This window comes from Lissotriton helveticus, chromosome 4_1, assembly GCF_964261635.1.
Source record: "Lissotriton helveticus chromosome 4_1, aLisHel1.1, whole genome shotgun sequence".
Lineage (NCBI taxonomy): Eukaryota > Metazoa > Chordata > Amphibia > Caudata > Salamandridae > Lissotriton > Lissotriton helveticus.
In genome coordinates, this window is record NC_136063.1 from 429,388,479 (window position 1) to 429,407,117 (window position 18,639).

The following is an 18,639-nucleotide window of genomic DNA, read 5'->3' on the forward strand; positions in this document are numbered from 1 at the left end:
TCTTGAGCATTGCGTCTGCTGGCAATAGTAGTGTAGTGCCTAGAACAACTGAGTTTTAACAGTGAGCACACCGTGCCAAGAGCAGCCAGTGCCTTAACTGCATGCGCGCTAGCGGTTTTCCCGCTGCGCGCTGCGTTTTAAAAAAAGCCGCGTTACATGACGAGCTCAGCTGCAAGAAAGATGGCCGCCTGGTAGGAGCTCTGGTCCGGAGCTCCGAGTGCTGGGGACCCTTCCCTGGAATTATCCCCGTTAGCACGCACCACCGCCGGCGAGAAAAAAACGAACTAGGACCATAACAAGTAACTGGAGTAATTTTCAAGTAACTGGATCTGAAAGTAACTGGAATATCGCCGATATCTGAACACGTACCTGCAGCAGAGACGGCTGGACCCCTTGCAGCCTCGGCGGAACACAGGACGGCAGGACGGGAGCCGAGTTGAGAACGCGACCGGAATCTTGCTGAGGAGCTCCCTGACAGACGACGGCATCCCAGTTCCCTCTTGACAGTGGAGCTACCCTGCTGGCCCGTGGTCACAGCCGGCAATTGGTCTGGGTCGCTGGAGCCGCCGGGGCGAGTGGCAGGCGGACGGGACGGGAGCTGGCGCTGACGGTTCCGGCTGACAGATCCCCATTCCTGTGAATACACGAAAGCGGTGCAGTCGGCACCTAGAGCGGCTCCGACGTGCCCCGCAGGAGTGCTTGAGGCAGCGTGCTGGTTTTGGAGGCTCTGGGTATCTGAGGCGAGTCCGGTGTGCAAGGGGCACGTTGGGACTGCCCGTGAGTGGATAGTTGCTGCCGAGGTGACGGGGGATAGCGGCAAGAGCTGGTGAGATTACCCGGCGGGAAGCGGGAGGCAAGAGGAGCGTGATGCGCCGCTTCAGGAGCGGCAGCTGAAGGAGTGGAGCCCCGAGGCGGGAAGGACCGGAGGAACGTCGACCCACGTAATTAGCCTGCACCGCCTGTGGAGGGAGCCGGTGGCGGCCGGAGGTGGGACGCCACCACACATGGAGCAGCAAGAGCGGAACCTGAGGAGAGCGGGATATCTACTGATGTGATATGCTAACGCTGGCAAAAAAAAAAAAGACCGTATTTGCCCCGGTTTGCAGATCGCATGCTAAAGTGAAGGCTGACTGAGGTATTTACGGTGCCCCAATTCTTTTTGCGGGATTAGTTACTTATCTTCCCCACTCGATTTTCTTATCGATTCATTTTGTAAAATACATCTTATTGACTCATTGTGAAAAAAACCTCTTCCCCAAAATGGCCGGGGCCATAAACTGCACACTCAATCCCCGCCTGAACACACAAGGCCCCTCAGTAGCTCCTTGTTAGATAATAAATCTGAGATAAGACTCCCCTGGTATGCAGGACCCTGAGCCTGCCGGAATTAAATGTGAAACTGCTCTGCCCTGCTTTCAAAACAGCAACAACTAAAAGAGGACTAATGACTTCATCCTCCCTACTTGGTGGCCATTTTTAAACTACTCTTGCTCTCTCTGGCGGCCATCATGGACTAGTCCCTCTGACTTTTATTTACTATCGGCACCAAAGACTCCACATAGCTCTGTATTTAAATCTTTTTGTTCCTAAGTGTCTGTCCTTTACTGCGGTACTTTATTACTACTGTATTTTACTCTTTTGTATTTTACACTTTATGTAACCTGGTGCTCTTGATGTGCTTAATTATCTGCCTTCTACTGCAGTATTATATTACTAGTGGTTTCCTACATACTATGTAATATACACCCATCCTCACTTTTACCCACCGACAGTGCACGGTTTGCTACCTCATATTCCATTGTCATATTTGTTATTGCAGTAATTTGTATGCACATATATTGGATTCAGTAATGCATTAGTAGTTTAGCCCTATTTCTATACTGTATATGCGGTAAGCTGCACCTATCTCACCCTTATCCCTATCATTCACTGTTCGCTACCTCATTTATTTGTTGGTCCTTCGATGTAAGCTACCTCACGATACTGCACTGATTATTACTACCTCATACACTTCGCTTAGTCATGTAAGCTGCATCCAGCCACTTTCTACACCTAAACTACACTGCTGTTACATCGTACATTCTGATGTGCAAATTTGATTCCACCTAATCGGTTCTACCTCTCATTTTTTGCACATGGTGTAACCTGACTGTCACCTCGCATATAGGATACATTAGGTAAGCTGCACCTACGCACTGTTTATTCGTGGATTGCACTGACCTCTACCTCTTATACTTTTGATCACTCACTAGTGTCATTCCTTGGCCTTGTAACTAGCGGCTGACAGTTTTTATTGTCCTCCTATCTCCTACACCCAACATCACAGCCTTTCTAAAATGGAGCATAACGGCAAGCACACTTTTAGAATTAACTACCCCTCCACTCTCACCAAAAAAGCCACTAAACGTTTTAAACATAACTTCTTGAGGTCGCACCCTGAAACACCCTTTGCCGACACCTACTTCCCACCGGGCAATGGAGCCCTGAATACTGATATCATCTTCCACACCTCACGCAGAGCCCAATGGAGAAAAACGTTCCTATCCCTACTCAACGTCTCCTCCACCAGGAAAACAACTCATGGCCTAACCCTCTCAATCACACCTTCCCACCTCTTCCCTGGCAGGACTACCATTACTATCTACAATAACGGGATTGTCCTAATTCAATCCACGGACAAGAACTTGGAACTACTAGACAACCTGTTCCCCAAGTTCAAAGAGCACCTTTCCAAGCTGCGGACCCCCACCCAGAACTCCACCAGCACTATCACCCCTGACGTCGCAGCCCCCACCTACAACACCTCTACCCCCAGCACCCCAGTAAATGGTCCACCTGCTGTTAACGCCCCATACTCCCCAAGGACAGTCACAAATATCTCCACCTCATATACTAGCCTCCCCTCTAACATGACCCCTCCTATTCCCACTCATACCCCCTTCATCCCTCTCCCCCCTGACATAACTCCCAACCACAACACGCCACCATCTGAACACGCTACCGCTCGGAGTCTATCCACCCCCACCCTCCCTTCCCCCCCACGGCAGACCCCTCTCCCTCCCCAGCTCCCTCCTCACTCCCACCCTCGAGTCTCTCACACCTGACACAACAACTCTCACCCACAACACGCCACCATCTGAGCACACCACCGTTCGGAGTTTACCCCCCCCCCCTTCCCATCCCCACCACGGCAGACACCTCTCCCTCCCCAGCTCCCTCCCCACCCCCATCCACGACACTCTCACCCTCCCAAAAAAAGATACAGAACACACCGCCTCCCTTACCATAGCATCCCCCTCTCTCCCACCTCCTATTCTCAGCCCTCACTACCCTCCCGTCTCCCCCACTGTCTTCAGCCTTCACTCACTCTTCTACTCTCCGGCACCGTCTCCCACTGACGTCACTACCTATGCCTCCCACCCACCGCCTGCTTCACCTACTTCACCCACACCCCTCGCTCACAAACACGCCCACACTTTGAATGCCAGACCACTCACTAGCACCGCAGAACCTTCCAACAACGCTAGTATATCCCCCCCTCGATACCCTGCCCGCTTTCCAGCGCACTACTCAAACATTCACCAATGGCTCTCACCACCAACCCCATCCCCAATGCACCTCCCGACCTGACTTTATCCACCCTCCAACAAGTCAAAGAGGATATTCTACAAATCAAAAAAGATGTCCACGCAATCAAAGACCTTCTCTCCTCACAGCCCAGCCTACCTCCCACCATCCCTCTACCCTACAAACGACGCACCCTCCCTACATACCCTCGCCTCCGACGACACCCACGCTGGCCGACTATCCCCGTTCGCAGCAACTCCCACCGCCCCCGTCGTGTCCTCAACCCATTGTCGGACCGCGACCTATGCTCTCTCCTACGCTCTTATGGCCCAGATCCGGTAAAACACATATCCAACACACATCCCCATACCCACAATTCTTACAAACCCTCTGAGGCTCCCAACACTCAACAACAGAGGTTCCGTCCCTAACAACCTCAGAAAAGTTCCCCTCACACTAGAAAGCTCGACCACCCTTCTCTCTCCCAAACTCAAATGCATCCTACTCAACTGCAGATCAGCCCAGAGACACTCCTCCAACATAGCTGACCTCGTCTCAGCTAGGGATCTGGACCTAACCTTTCTAACGGAAACGTGGCTTACTGAAACCTCTACCCCGATTATGGACATACTAGTCCCCCCCAATTATCACATCATTAGGCTGGACAGGTCTCCTGGCAAGACGGGCGGGGGAATTGCTTGCATTTTTAGGAGCAACCTCTCCGTTACTAAAGGCACCGCCCCCTCCCTTTCCTCCTGTGAACTCCTCTGCCTCGACATCACCAGCGAAGGCAAACAAGTTTGTGCTTTACATCTCATCTATCACCCGCCTGGTGACAATCTCATATTCACCCAACAACTCATGGACATGATCACTTCCAATGCCGGTCGGCAGACCACCCAAGTCTACCTGGGTGACTTCAATCTCCACTGGAACGATCAGAAAGACAGTGGTGAATAGTCTCAAAACTCTCCTTAATGCGCTTGACCTCACCCAAATATGCGATAGACCAACACACGACAAAGGCTCGATACTCGATCTCATCATTGTCAAAGAGAACTCTACACAACTGGAGGCGATTCTACCCTGCGATTGGTCAGATCACCACATTATCACCTTCTTTATCAATGAAAAAGTTAAACCTAACCCGGCTCAACCAATCAAATCCAAAACTTGGAAAAGAGACATGAAGAATCTTAACCCCTCTACCCTGCCTCCCCACATCGGCAATCTCCTCCATCCCCCTTCAGGTGCCTCGGATGTTCAATCACTGATCGACCACTACCTTGACTATGAATACAATAGTCAATGAAGTCGCCCCCTGCAACTGAAGAGAGTCTCCACCAAAATTTCTAACCCCTGGTTCGATGATAGACTCAATGACGACAGGCGTACTATGCGAATGGCAGAGCACACCTGGAGATCTGACCCTTCAGCACTGCACCTCAAAAGGCTTAAGAACAAGAGAAATGCCTACTTCAGGAAAATAAAGCGCACAAAGTCAGACTTCTTTAGCCGCCAGTTGGACCAAGCAAAAAACAGGCCAAGAAAGCTGTTTGAACTAATCAAGACCCAAACAAAGACACAACCCTTACAATCAAACAGCACAACAAGCGACTCCCCACACTGTGAAGCCTTCTCTGCTTTCTTTAAGCTAAAGACTGACAACATAAGAAATGACCTCAACATGGATGTAAGCCGATTCCCCAACCACACCAGAATGGCTAACACTCAACCTAAAAACAAGGCAACTTGGCTGTACTTCGATACCTATTCGGAAGAAGCAATACACAAACTGCTCTGCACCTTAAAGCCCTCTAATCACCTCACAGACCACCTACCTGCTAGTGCTGTAAAAGACTTCATCCCCTTGCTCCTCCCTCTCTGGACCAAAATCGTCAACAGCTTTCTGCAACAAGGCCTCATTCCAGACTCCCTCAAAGTGGGGCAAGTCACGCCTATACTCAAGAAACCTACAGCTGATCCGTCTGACCTAAACAATTATCGGCCCATCACCAATATCCCCACCCTGGCCAAACTGCTGGAGAAATGTGTCCAACTCCAACTAGCAAAACACATTGACCAATTTGACCTCCTCAACCCTCATCAATCAGGCTTCCGAGCGAAACATAGTACAGAAACAGCTATGACACATAATTGATGACGCCCTCCAAATTCTTGATCGCAATGAGTCCTGCCTCCTCATCCTTCTTGACCTCTCGTCAGCATTTGACACGGTCAAACATGAGAACTTGCTGGAGCTGCTAAGCACTAGAATGGGTCTATCGGGAACTGTCCTCAAATGGTTTTCGTCCTTCCTTCACAACCGGTCTCAGAAGTTCAAGATCGACAATGTGCTATCTACACCTGTGCCTGCAGATCTAGGGGTTCCACAAGGATCCTCCCTCTCCCCCACACTGTTCAACCTCGTCATGGAACCGCTCGCCACCTTGCTCCAAGCTTCCAATGTCCAATTCCATATGTACGCCGACGACACACAACTTTACCTAAAACTACAATCCCCAGAAGATATCAAACATCTGAACTCCACGCTTATTAACACTCAATCTTGGCTGGCCGATAATCACCTCAAACTAAATGCTCTGAAAACTGAGTTCCTACTCATCTCACCCCCGGCGAAAATTTCCATCACCCAAACCTGGCTCAATAACCTAACAGCACTCAATGTCCAACCTACAATCGTGGACTCGGCGAAATCCCTAGGCGTCACTCTCGACGCCAAGCTCAACATGCAGCAGCACGTTAGCAAAGCCACAAAAGCAGCTAATTTCCAAATCAACACACTGAGGAAAATTAAACCCTTCCTCCCTGCCGAAGACTTCCAAACTGCTGTACAAGCTTTAGTCATCCCTCGAATAGACTACGGAATTGTGGCCCTCAGCGGACTCCCGCTATCCACAACAGCACCCTTAAGAGCCTCCCTGAACGCTGCCGCGAGACTCATTACTGGATCAAGAAAGCATTCGCATATATCCCCAGACTTAAAGTCTCTAAAATGGCTGCCTTTTGAAGCCAGAATACAGCTAAAAATTGCAGTTATGACACACGCGGCCGTGCACCACAATGCATCCAACTACCTCTCTCAAAAGTTGTCTATATCAGGAGGTTCGAGATCCAATAGAAGTACAAAAAATCTACTCCTGAAACCTCATAGATTCCGGAAAGAGAAAACATACAAGCGCTCCTTTTCAGGAATGGCACCCAGGATCTGGAATGCGCTCCCCCCTGAAACCAGGCTCATCTCCTCCACTGCACTCTTCAAGAAAGAGGTGAAAACCATCCTTCTGGCCAAGATCTCCTGAACCTCATAGGGGCTGGATCAGAGACTCTGCATTGCTTTGTACCACTGTTCACGTTGTCCTTTGGCACTATACTTCTACTTGATGGGGACACTACTACGCTACTCTCGTCTACCGACCAATATAGGATACACGCTGGTTTACTGATCCACTCTCCCGTTGCCCTCACTCAGTGTTCTCTCTATACCATAACACTGGTATAAGCCATCCACACACCCAAGGTGTACCTGAACACCCCTGTAGTGGGATCAATGACTTGTGCTGTCTTATATTACTTGTCTACCTGATTGTATATTGATACGTTTTATGTATGTTATTATTATTACCATGTTAATGACTATTACACTACTCCCATTATCTCTGTTCATTCCTACTGCCCCTACCCTGTCTATGTGAAGCGCTCTGATATCTGTAAGGATCTTGTTCGCGCTATATAAAACTTTGAATAAATAAATTAATGAGCGTACGAGCGTCGTCACTCATGACGAGCTGAGCTCGTCATGAGCGCGGAAGGGGTTAAACAAATCGTCAATCTAACTCTCAGACCAACCACCGTGTTAAAAGCACACAATTCGGCTCCAGTAGCAAGCCCGGCCCCAACACGGTACCCCAATATAGTGCCCAAGATCAGCCACTAGCTTAAAAGCGCACCAAATATGTAAAACCATTGCTGCCTTATAGTATGCGCTTTTCAAAAGACACTCATTTAGTTTCTAAATAGAGCGGGGCTGGGTGCTGATTGTGGCCCATTGTGAAAATATTTATGTTCATTGCAGAACTGTCATGTGCTGCAATTAACAGGAATCCTTTCACAATGGGCCACGATCAGCACCCAGCCGCGCTCTATTTAGAAACGAAATGAAGCAAGTCCAAAAGCAAGAGGTGTAAAGCACACCTCGTGCTTTTAGACTTGATGCGTGTCTTTTATGAATAGAGAGAGGCTGCGGGCTGGTGGAGGGCATTTGTGAAAGTATTCCTGTTAACTGCAGCACGTAACGGGCGCTGTCATTTTAACAGGAATACTTTCACAAACGCATCAGGCAACTGGTAAATTGCCGTTTTTCGCAGCTCGTGCTTTAAAAGCGGGCGGCGGCCAGAACGTGTGCGCGCTTCAGACTGAACATTGCGCGCTCGGTGCCGCAAAGGCGCGCAGCTGCGCACATTAGTGGGAACACTGCTGAGGAGTAAGCTTTACACCAAGAGGTTCTGCATGACCAAGCAGACAAAATGACATTCCTTTCAGCCCTGTGAATTGCTACAGTAGTGCCTGGTTAAAGTATGGTCACTTGCCAACGCGGCTGCCTAGAAGAGGTCTGAATCAAGGGCACCACAAACTAAGATTCTAATTGAAGCCTTTGCTTTGGTGGAGTAAGCCATAAGGCCTTCACAAACAGCCTTTCATGACCAAGGAATATGCAAATTGCAATCCATTGCAATGAGATCCCCATGTCTCTTGGAGGAGTACTATGGTATCATCTACACCTTGATCAAACACAATCCACATAAAAGTATACAATGGTGACGACTAGAATTCTGGCCAGAAACTGTGTAAGTGCAGTCATGAACAGCAACTAGGCTAGCCACTTGGTGCCTTCTGGCAGTTAGCTGAGCCCAGAAGAGCCTTCAGGATGGGATGAATGTCTAGCATGCCTTCAAATTGGCCTGGTCAACCATTAATTGTGTTCTTCTTGCAAATGTCACATGCCATACTCTATCGGGCACATGCATCAACCATTTTTGCATGCGCAAACAGTGCGATTCGCAAAAATTGGCCGTTTACACCCGCAAAAAGGGCTTCTGCGATGCATCAACCAGTCAGGCTCTCGCAATTCAAGAAATTGCAAATTATTGAGATTTCTTAAATTGCGATTGCATTTAAGGAATTGCTAATTGCGGTTCCTTAAATGCAATGCATTGTGGAAATCGCAAATTGCGATTTTGCTAATAGGGGCGCAAATTACCATCAATTTGTACTTGATGGTAATTTGCAAAATCATTGAAAAATGCACTTAAGTGCATTTTTCAAAGTTGTAGGTTACACAGTGCGCAATATGTGTGCACAGATCAATTTCAGGGTGCAATTTGAGAGTTCCTATTAGTATTCGCAAATTGCGCATGCAATCTCTCATTCATTCCTATGGGCCTGTAGGCTCATAAGTGAATGGGAAGGCATTCCTTAATTGTGACTCGCAATTAAGGAATGTTTGCTAATTGCTAATTTTATAGTGATTCCTCCATGCATAGGCTTTTGCTATTCCTTAATCGCGATGCCTTAATAATCACGATTAAGGGATCGCAAAAGCCTACATTGATGCATGTGTCTGATAGTTCTTCCACTGCTGAGGGTTGTCTCTCTTTAATAAGAGACAGGAGTTAAAATTCATTACAGTGCCACATAACAATTCGATCTTATTTCTTTGGCCTTTAAATGGCTACTTTATCTGATGATCGATCATTTGATGGATTTTATTCCTTGCTGTGGTCACAATAAGTGAATCTGGGACCGACTATGAAAGTATAACGAATATGCTACTTACCAGTATGCATCTGTTCTTGGCATGTAGGGCTGCTGACATTCATATCTATTGCATAGATTGCCGCCTAGTGTTGGGTCCGGATGATTGCACATTGTTGTCCTGGAAGAGTCTTCGAAGTATCACGAGATAGGTGGCTCCTCCCCTGGACTACAGTGCGCATGGGCATCGACTCCATCCCCAGATTGTTTTTAGCCATTGTGGCAAAGATGGAGTGTAACACCGTGGGTGATGACCATGCTAAGAGTAAGTGTAAGTGCTGCAGCCACTACAGGCACCGGGGAGGAGGGCGGGCGATATGAATGTCAGCAGTCCTACATGCCAAGAACAGATGCATACTGGTAAGTAGCATATTCGGTTCGAGGCATGTGGGCTGCTGAATTCATATCTATTGCATAGAATACATAGCAGTCCCTCCATTAGCGGCGGCGGCCACCTGTGCCAGCTGCAGCAGTTTGAATAAGTGTTTTTAGAACAGTCTGCCCTACAGCTGCCTGCTGTTTGGAGTGCACATCTACACAGTAGTGTTTTGTAAATGTATGTGGTGTAGACCATGTGGCTGCTCTACAAATGTCTTCTAAAGGAATATTTCCAAGGAAAGCCATGGAGGCCCCCAACTTGCGGGTGGAGTGTGCCCTTGGGGGGATTGTTAAAGTGCGCTTTGCTTTCTGATAGCAAATTTGAATACACTTCACGATCCACCGGGCTATACCTGCTTTGGAAATGGGGTTGCCTTTGTGTTGTGCTGAAAAGACAACAAAGAGTTGTTTCGTCCTCCTAAAATCTTTGGTCCCATCAATGTAATACATTAAAGCTCTTTTGACGACAAGAGTGTGGAGCATTCTCTCCGCCACTGTCTCAGGATTTTGGAAGAACACAGGCAGTTCAATAGTCTGATTGATATGGAACTGTGAAACCACCTTTGGAAGAAATTTAGGGTTAGTGCGCAGCACCACCCGGTTGGAATGAATTTGTATTAATGGCTCTTGGATAGTTAGTGCCTGGAGTTCACTAACACGTCGCAGTGATGTAATCGCCATCAGGAAAGCCACTTTCCATGTTAAGAACTGAATCTCGCATGAATGTAGAGGCTCAAAAGGTGGACCCATCAGTCGGGTGAGGACCACATTAAGGTTCCATTCAGGAGCTGGTGGGGTCCTGGGAGGAATGACTTGTTTGAGTCCTTCCAGAAAGGCTTTAATGGCAGGCACTCTGAAAAGTGAGAGATGCTGCCTGTTTTGGAGATAAGCCGCTATGGCGGAAAAATGTATCCGAATGGAAGCATATGCTAGATTGCATTTTTAAAGATGTAACAGATAACAAATGATGTTGTGCGTAGACACGTCAAGCGGGTCTATGTTGTGGTCTACGCAATATATGACAAACCGCTTCCATTTTGCCGCATAGCATGCTCTGGTGGTGGGTTTTCTTGCCTCTCGTATGATATCCATGCAGTCTGGAGGCAAGTTGAGGTAGCCAAACTCTAAGACCTCAGGAGCAAGATCGCCAGGTTGAGCTGTTGCGGATCTGGGTGCTGAATGTCGCCATGGCTCTGCGTCAAAAGTCTGGGTGTGAGGTGCAGCCTTTGATGCGGTACCACGGAAAGTTCTAGAAACGTGGTGTACCATGGTTGGCGTGCCCACGTTGGAGCAACCAGGATGAGCGTCATTGTGTGTTGCTTCAGCTTGCGTGCCACCAGCGGTATTAGAGGTGCTGGGGGAAAAGCGTACGCAAATTTGCCTGACCAGTTCATCCATATCGCATTGCCCTGCGACTGTGGGTGCGGGATCCTGGCGGCAAAGCTTTGGCATTTGGCGTTTTCCTTTGTGGCGAACAGGTCTATCTCTGGATGACCCCACTGCTGGAAGTACGGGTGGAGTACTGATGGATGTAGCTCCCACTCGTGCATTTGGTGGCTGTACCTGCTAAGCAGATCCGCCATCTGATTGTCCTTGCCTGGGAGGTGTTCCGCCATGAGGAAGATGTTCCTTTGAATGGCCCACTTCCACATGCTCTGAGAAAGATGAGACAACTGTGGAGAGTGTGTACCTCCCTGCTTCTAAATGTAGTACATTGCCGTCATGTTGTCCGTCCGGATCAACAAGACCTTGTTGCACAGATGTACCTTGAATGCCTAGATTGCCATCAGCTCTAGGAGGTTGATGTGCATCTTTTGCTGCGTTGTCCATAGTCCCTGCACTGTGTAGTGGAGTACATGAGCTCCCCATCCCTGGAGGGATGCGTCCGTTGTTCAGATGATTTGTGGCACAGGCTCCTGGAAGGGTCGTCCCTTGCAAAGGTTGTGTGGATTCCACCAATGCAGAGAGTTGTATGCACGACCGGTTACCAACCCTAGGTCTCTCAACTGTCCGTGAGCCTGAGTCCATTGATGTGCTAAGCACTCCTGAAGCGGACGCATATGTAGTCTCGCATGCGGGACTATGAAGATGCAGGAGGCCATCATGCCTATCAACTGCATGAACACTCGTGCTGGAAGAGAGTGTTGTGGTCTGAATTTCTGTATCAGCAATTGAATGCTGTTGATCCTCACTGAATTTGGCTGTGCTGTGGCTGCCAGAGTGTTTATTGTTGCGCCCAGATACTGCCGTACATGGGCGGGCTGAAGGTGTGATTTTGGGTAATTTAGTGAGAATCCCAGATCGTGAAGAAGGTGAATGGTGTGGGACATGTTGGCGGCGCACTGCTGGGCCGACTTTGCTTGGACAAGCCAGTCGTCCAGATAAGGGTAGACATGAACGTTTTGTCTCCTGAGGTGTGCAGCCACTGTCGCCAGGCACTTTGTGAACACCCTGGGCGCTGTAGTCACTCCGAAAGGGAGGACTTTGAATTGGTAATGCGGATTCTGAATGGTGAATCTGAGGTATTTTCTGTGTGACGGATGTAGCGGAATGTGAAAATATGCATCCTTTAGATCTAATGTGGCGAGGAAATCCCCCTGATTGAGCAATGGAAGAACCTGCTGCAGTGTTAGCACGTGAAAGTGTTCTGATAGAATGTACAGGTTTAGGGGTCTGAGGTCCAGTATGGGTCTGAGGGACCCGTCCTTTTTCGGGATTAAGAAGTACAGGGAGTACACCCCTGTGCCTCTTTCTTCCACCGGCACGAGCTCGATTGCCCCTTTTTGCAGCATGACGAGTACCTCCTGCTGCAGTAAGTGCAAATGCTCTGTGGACATAGGACGGTGTTTTGGGGGTATGTTGGGTGGAGTGGATGTTAACTCCAGACAATAACCGTACTGGATAAGCTTTCTGACCCACCTGTGTGTGGTGATGGATTTCCAGACTGGCAGGAACTGCTGGAGTCTCCCCCCGACCGGTGTTGTATGGTCGGGGGGCAGTGACAAGGCGTCACTGTTTGTTGGCGGCGGAGGATCGGGAGCTGTTGTTTCCACGACCTCTGCCTTTGGCGCTGTTTCCACGATAGCCACCTCTATTTTGTTTGTTGTACGTGGTTTGCGCGCCACCCTTATTGTACTGTGTTTGCTGGGACAGCTGGCCTCCGGAAACACCTCTATTGCCTGAGTGACAAAAAGAACCACCCCTGAACTGCTGCGACTGGAGAGCCCCCATAGACTTTGCAGTCTGTGTCCTTTTTGATTTTTTCCAGGGTGGTGTCCACCTCAGGTCCAAATAAGTGATCAGGATTTACAGGCTGATTTAGGATGGTGGTTTGTATCTCCGGCTTGAACCCGGAGATCCTGAGCCAGGCCTTTCGCCGTAACATTACACTGGTGTTAATGGCCCTGGTCACAGTGTCTGCTGCGTCCAGTGCACACTTGAAAGAAGCATTTGAGATGAGTTTCCCTTCTTGTATGACCATCTCTGCTGCCTCTTTATATTCATCTGGCAAGTGTGGTAACAGGGTCTCAAGTGTATCGTAATGTGCCCTGTCGTATCTGGCTAAGTGCCTGAGTGTTTGAAATGCGCCAGATATTGGCCGCTTGAGCCGCCACCCTTTTCCCTGATGCTTCTAGCACTTTAGATTCCTTGTCAGGGGGAGGAGCATCACCAGTAGTTTGTGAGTTTGCCCTCTTCCGGGCATTGGAAACAACTAGAGAGTCCAACGGCAACTGGCCCTTGATGTAGGTAGGGTCCCCAGGCGCCGGCTTGTACTTCTTCTCAATTCTGGGGTTTATAACCCTGGCCCTTGTGGGTTCTTTAAAAATGTCTCCAGCATGTTTTAAGCATTGGCAGAGTCTTTACGGTCTTCTCAGAGGTGGAAAAGGTGTCAAACAAAAAATCCACCTCAATAGGGTCAGCATGGAGCTGGACATCATGATTTTTGGCTGCCCTTTCAATAAGTGCATTAAATGCCGCTGAGTCCTCAGTAGGCGATGTTTTCACATTATACACTTGAGTGTCTGGGGCAGTTTGTGGATCCCCTGGGTCAGCAGCATCTGCCCATGTGTCATGTTGATCCTCAGGATCAGTGTCGGCAGGGTAGTTGTACTCATCATAGTCACCTTCCCCAGCCTCCACCTCTGAGTAAGTGGGCGAGAGTGGAGCAGTGTCCTGGGCGAGAGTGGAGCAGTGTCCGGTCCACGTGGAGCTATCAGTTCTACAAGAACGGGTGAATCCGTGGAATCCTTCTTCTTTAATGGAATAGTGTAGGACTCCATAGGCTGTGCCGCGGCGATCTTTCGTTTGTAAATAGAAAGTCTACCCGTGTCGGCGTCAATGAATTGTTCCGACTGCTCCTCAAGCAGGGGTTGTCGATGCTTTGTGCCCACAACCGCAGGTGTAGGCTTCGGCCCCGTGGACACCTTCATGGACGCCTCGACGACCGTCTTAGGCGCGAATGCCTTCGGCACCACTTTTGGTGGCAGCGTAAACTGAATGGGCGCTGGCGACTTTTGCGGTTTGGTGGCAGGCTTCGGCGTGGAAGTATCCTTCGGATCGACAGCGGAAGCTTTGTCCTTAATGCGTTTCAACGATTCCGACACCTGCTTCGAGAAGGAGGCGGACGGCTGCGTCGACTCGAAAGGTTCCTTTGAGCCACCACCAGGTGCCGACTCGAGGGTTGTAGTGCCCTTGGCCTTGTCCGGCCGACGCGCAGGATCGACAACTTTTGTAGCTCCGAGTCCTTTGCCTGTGTCGACGGCCCTCGGCGCCGATTTCTTCGCGTCGACGAACTTGACAAGTGCTTTCGGTGTCCCAGTCTTCGGCTCTACACCCTTGAGCGACTTCACCGGGTCGATAACCTTCTTAGGCTTTGGTGGCGCCGATAGGTCAGAAGACTTCGAGCCGACCAAGGCAACACGCACTTTCGGTTTCGACCGCGCCTCTAGTCCCTTCGGTTGTGTAGACACCGAAGCTTTCTCTTTCGGTTTCGATTTCACCGGTTGTGGCTCTTTAGAAGCGTCCGTAGCCGGGCCCGGAGGCGAGACTGTAGAACCCAGTGTAAGATCTTGGGTAAGGCCATGTGGCGATCCCTCGACCTGAGCCGTATATCGTTTCAACGGGGCATAGCTCCTCGCTTGAGCTATCTTCCATGGCCCGATAGGCCCCATTGTCGTCTCCTACCTCGTCAACGACTTCTTCAGCATCGAGCATTTCTACATCAGCGTCGTAGTTGGAGTCGATCTCCGCTGCTGTATTGGACATCGGCTCTTGATCTTCTTGCTCGTCTGCCTCTTCTTCCTCTATCGAAAATGTTCACCGGGTCAGGTGCCGTCTGCTGGGCCTCCTGGCACGCTGCGCGCCGAAGTCGAATTGTCTTCTTGGAGCGGAAACAATAACAAGCCATACAGTTGGCTTCATCATGATCCGGCGTCAGGCACTTGTTGCACACCGGGTGGACGTCGATGTGAGGATACTTCGAGTTGCACACGGGGCACCTTTTGAACGGGCTCCGTTCCATGATGTTTCGTCGAATAAGGCCTCTAGCGTCGACCGGGCCTTGAGCACCGAAGAGCCACGCGACTCCTCTGGATGTCCGACTCGGGAACTGAGCTGGAACAGAACTGGCACCGATCGCAAGACAATACCGACGATATAGGAAAGGCCTTTGGGCCAAAAAGAAAAGTTTCTATTGATTCCGAACTTGAGTGATCAAATATGCATCCGAACCCAATGGCGGAAAAAAACAATCTGAGGATGGAGTCGATGCCCATGCGCACTGTAGTCCAGGGGAGGAGCCACATATCTCGTGATACTTCGAAGACTCTTCAAGGACAACAATGTGCAATCATCCGGACCCAACACTAGGCGGCAATCTAAGCAATAGATATGAATTCAGCAGCCCACATGCACGAACATGGGGTCCTTCCCATCTGGCAGGGTTTAATACAAATCATCGCAACGCTGCAGAATGCATAGGAAGAAATTTTATGGCACTGCAAAGTTATGATTGTTACTAGCAGAAACCAATAGGGGAAACCTATGACTACATCCTATACTTGCAGCGCCCACCATAGAAAAATGTGCTAAGCAGCCCCCTTATATGATAGAGATATGAGCAGCCCATCCCAATTGCCTGCCTGTGAATCCTGTACAGGATACCCCATGGGTTATTAAGATTATGCAGATAATCCTGAGGCTCATGTGCAACTTCAACAGACGAGGACCGATGGGGCGCTTCAGAGACTAAATCTTCACTTGCGCATTTCTTGGGGGGTGAGAATATGATGTAGGAAAGAGGTGTGGCGCAGCGACCAGGGCGACTGACGCCAGACGCTGGGGCTCACGGTTCGATCCCTGGCACCGGCGGCAGGGGTCTGCCCAGCACCATGTGATTCTGGGCAATAGCTCGCTTAATCTTCCAGACGGCCCATAGCGCCGGGATGCCTACAGGTAGCTGTGCGCTTTACAAATACTGGATTTACATTTTTTTAATGTCCATAAAAAAAATACAAAAAATCATGGCTCTAGGCTATTTAGCCATCAAAATGTTTTTATATTTTTCCTGCCTCTATTTGAGGCCTCCTGTCATGTTGTTAGTGTGGGAAAACACCTTTTTAGTTTCTGGCACACCAAAGAGGCTCATACCGGTGTCCCACAGCATGTCCTGGATGTGCACATTGTGTGATTGACGCTATTATGACACAGCTGTTTTCTTCACTACTGCATCACCAGGTCTACTATATGTATTATTGCAATGGTATTACCAATGAGTGTTTTCTGTTGCTGTGAAATACTTTTCTTTCGGTTTTTTTAAGTTAACACTTCTGTGCTCACTTGAGTTTGAGTCCTGGATACTTTGTGGGCATCATGGGTTTAAGTTGAGGATTCTTGTGGTGCTAACGCTTGGAATTCTTTGCTTACTTTAAAGCCAACTGTTCGGTCAACTAGAACCTATGCAAACTAGGACTTAAGATTTGATTTTCAATCTGAAATCCATGTACTTTAAAATAGTGTGTTCCTTGGCTTTTACATTAAATGGTCAGTGTCCTTTTATTTCATGTCTGGGAATGTTTGGATTGAATGCAGCTAGTTAACCAGTGCCAATGGTTCGGAGAAGCCATAGATGACAGACAAGAGTGAGGGTAATCCGCAGATATCTGTTCTGATCGAACTTAAATAGCATTTTGTCCATAAATAATCTTAACTTTTCTGAGGAAAAACACAGAAGGAACAAATACAGAATACTTCCACGTATTGCTGAAGATACTTAATGAACCAGTTTTCCAGTCTTGTATGCTGACCATTTTTTTGGTGGTCTACTTCAGTGGAGCTAGATCTATATTGAAATCATCTATGTTACTCAAACTCGATTCTTTTTCTCCACCAAGACTGTGCAAAAGCTTACCAATTACCGAAATATGGCAAAAATGGTGTCTAGAAATGAGAGAACATGATGTGTGGCATTGTGAGCTTCGTATACACCAACAAAGAATAGCAGTGGGTCACAGGGCTAACTAAGTTATGTATCCTTTAAAACTGATACCCATAGCAGATCGGCAGATGCTCTAAACCTAATCTGGGGTATATCAGTGAAAACAAGGCGTAAATATGGATTAATGTGCCTCTACAGGAACTGAATAGCAGTGCTAACTATAGTGAAAGTGCAATAGTGAAAATACTCTAACATTGGATAGTGCTAGGGGAAAAAAAGTTTATTATGCACCCCTTCACTCCCAAAACAGTAAAAACAGTGCAATGGTAGTGTAACAAATAACTTATATTTTAGCCTTGTTTTCACCGATATACCCCAGTTTAGGTTTAGAGCATCAGCCGATCTGTTATGGGTATCAGTACCCTCAAAGTTTGAGAGTACTCAGATGATGAAGGGCGGTCTCGATGGGGGACTGATGGGAACTCTTTCACGCTGATGAGTCTCCCCTGGCAAAATCTCACTGTTTGATTTTGAACACATTGTTATAAAGGATACATAATTTAGTTAGCCCTGTGACCCACTGCTATTCTTTGTTGGTGTATATATTTGGAAGGGGGCATAGCAGGCCTGGTCATTAAACTTCCCCTAGGACCCTCCACCTCTAGTGTTTTTGTTATTGTGAGCTCCGTGTCAACTATACAATGAGTCGCATTGATTCAACAAATGCATGTCCAACACAGAAACAAGATGTTTTTCAAGCCTTAACCTGCAATAACATAGCATCGTTTTCTTTAAAAAAAAGCAATGTAAATTATTATTACTCTGCTCGCGGTTATTAATTTTGGTGACTGTGGGAGGGTGATATATAAAGTGTAAATTCATATCAGTGATCGTCAACTCAAATAGAACTAACAGCAGGCACATTAACCGACAGAGCAATCTTATAACAATCTGAACTGTGGATACCACACCGGAAAACGCTAACATACAAATTTCAAAGAAAACCGTCTAAGCAAAAAGAAAACAATTTGAGCATGGCTGGATAGACAAAGGAGCAAAATATCACGGTATCTACATACTTGATCCAGACCATTCATCATCAATTCGAGGTTGAGTACAGCTTAAATCCCATTGACCATCAGGAGCATTTGCCTGAGAAACTGGTTCACTTGTAGACCCTTAAAATAGGAAAATACAATAAATATTTTCTATGAACCGTTTTTACAATTAAGCAAAAATGCTCTAATTCATTTGCATTACAAAAAAGGTTGACATTATTGACAATAGCAATTTACTGTGCATTCGGCAACATTCTTGGCAGTATGGAAAAAAAAAGAGAAAAGATCCACACACAGGCACATCACACTATTCCGCTCCCCTTAAGGCCCCTTCACATTAATAACTTCAATCTACTCAAGAATAAA

The 18,639-nt window shown here is 48.0% G+C and overlaps 1 protein-coding gene across 2 annotated transcripts in view; it reads right to left on the reverse strand.

The window, feature by feature from the left end:
- The window catches only part of MTDH (metadherin), a 448,308-nt gene that overhangs the window by 205,522 nt on the left and 224,147 nt on the right, over window positions 1–18,639 (reverse strand). For both annotated transcript variants that reach the window (XM_078686988.1, XM_078686989.1), the window contains exon 7: window positions 18,295–18,393. In XM_078686988.1, coding sequence (XP_078543114.1) covers window positions 18,295–18,393 — 99 coding nt within the window. The remainder of the gene's footprint in view (window positions 1–18,294; window positions 18,394–18,639) is intronic.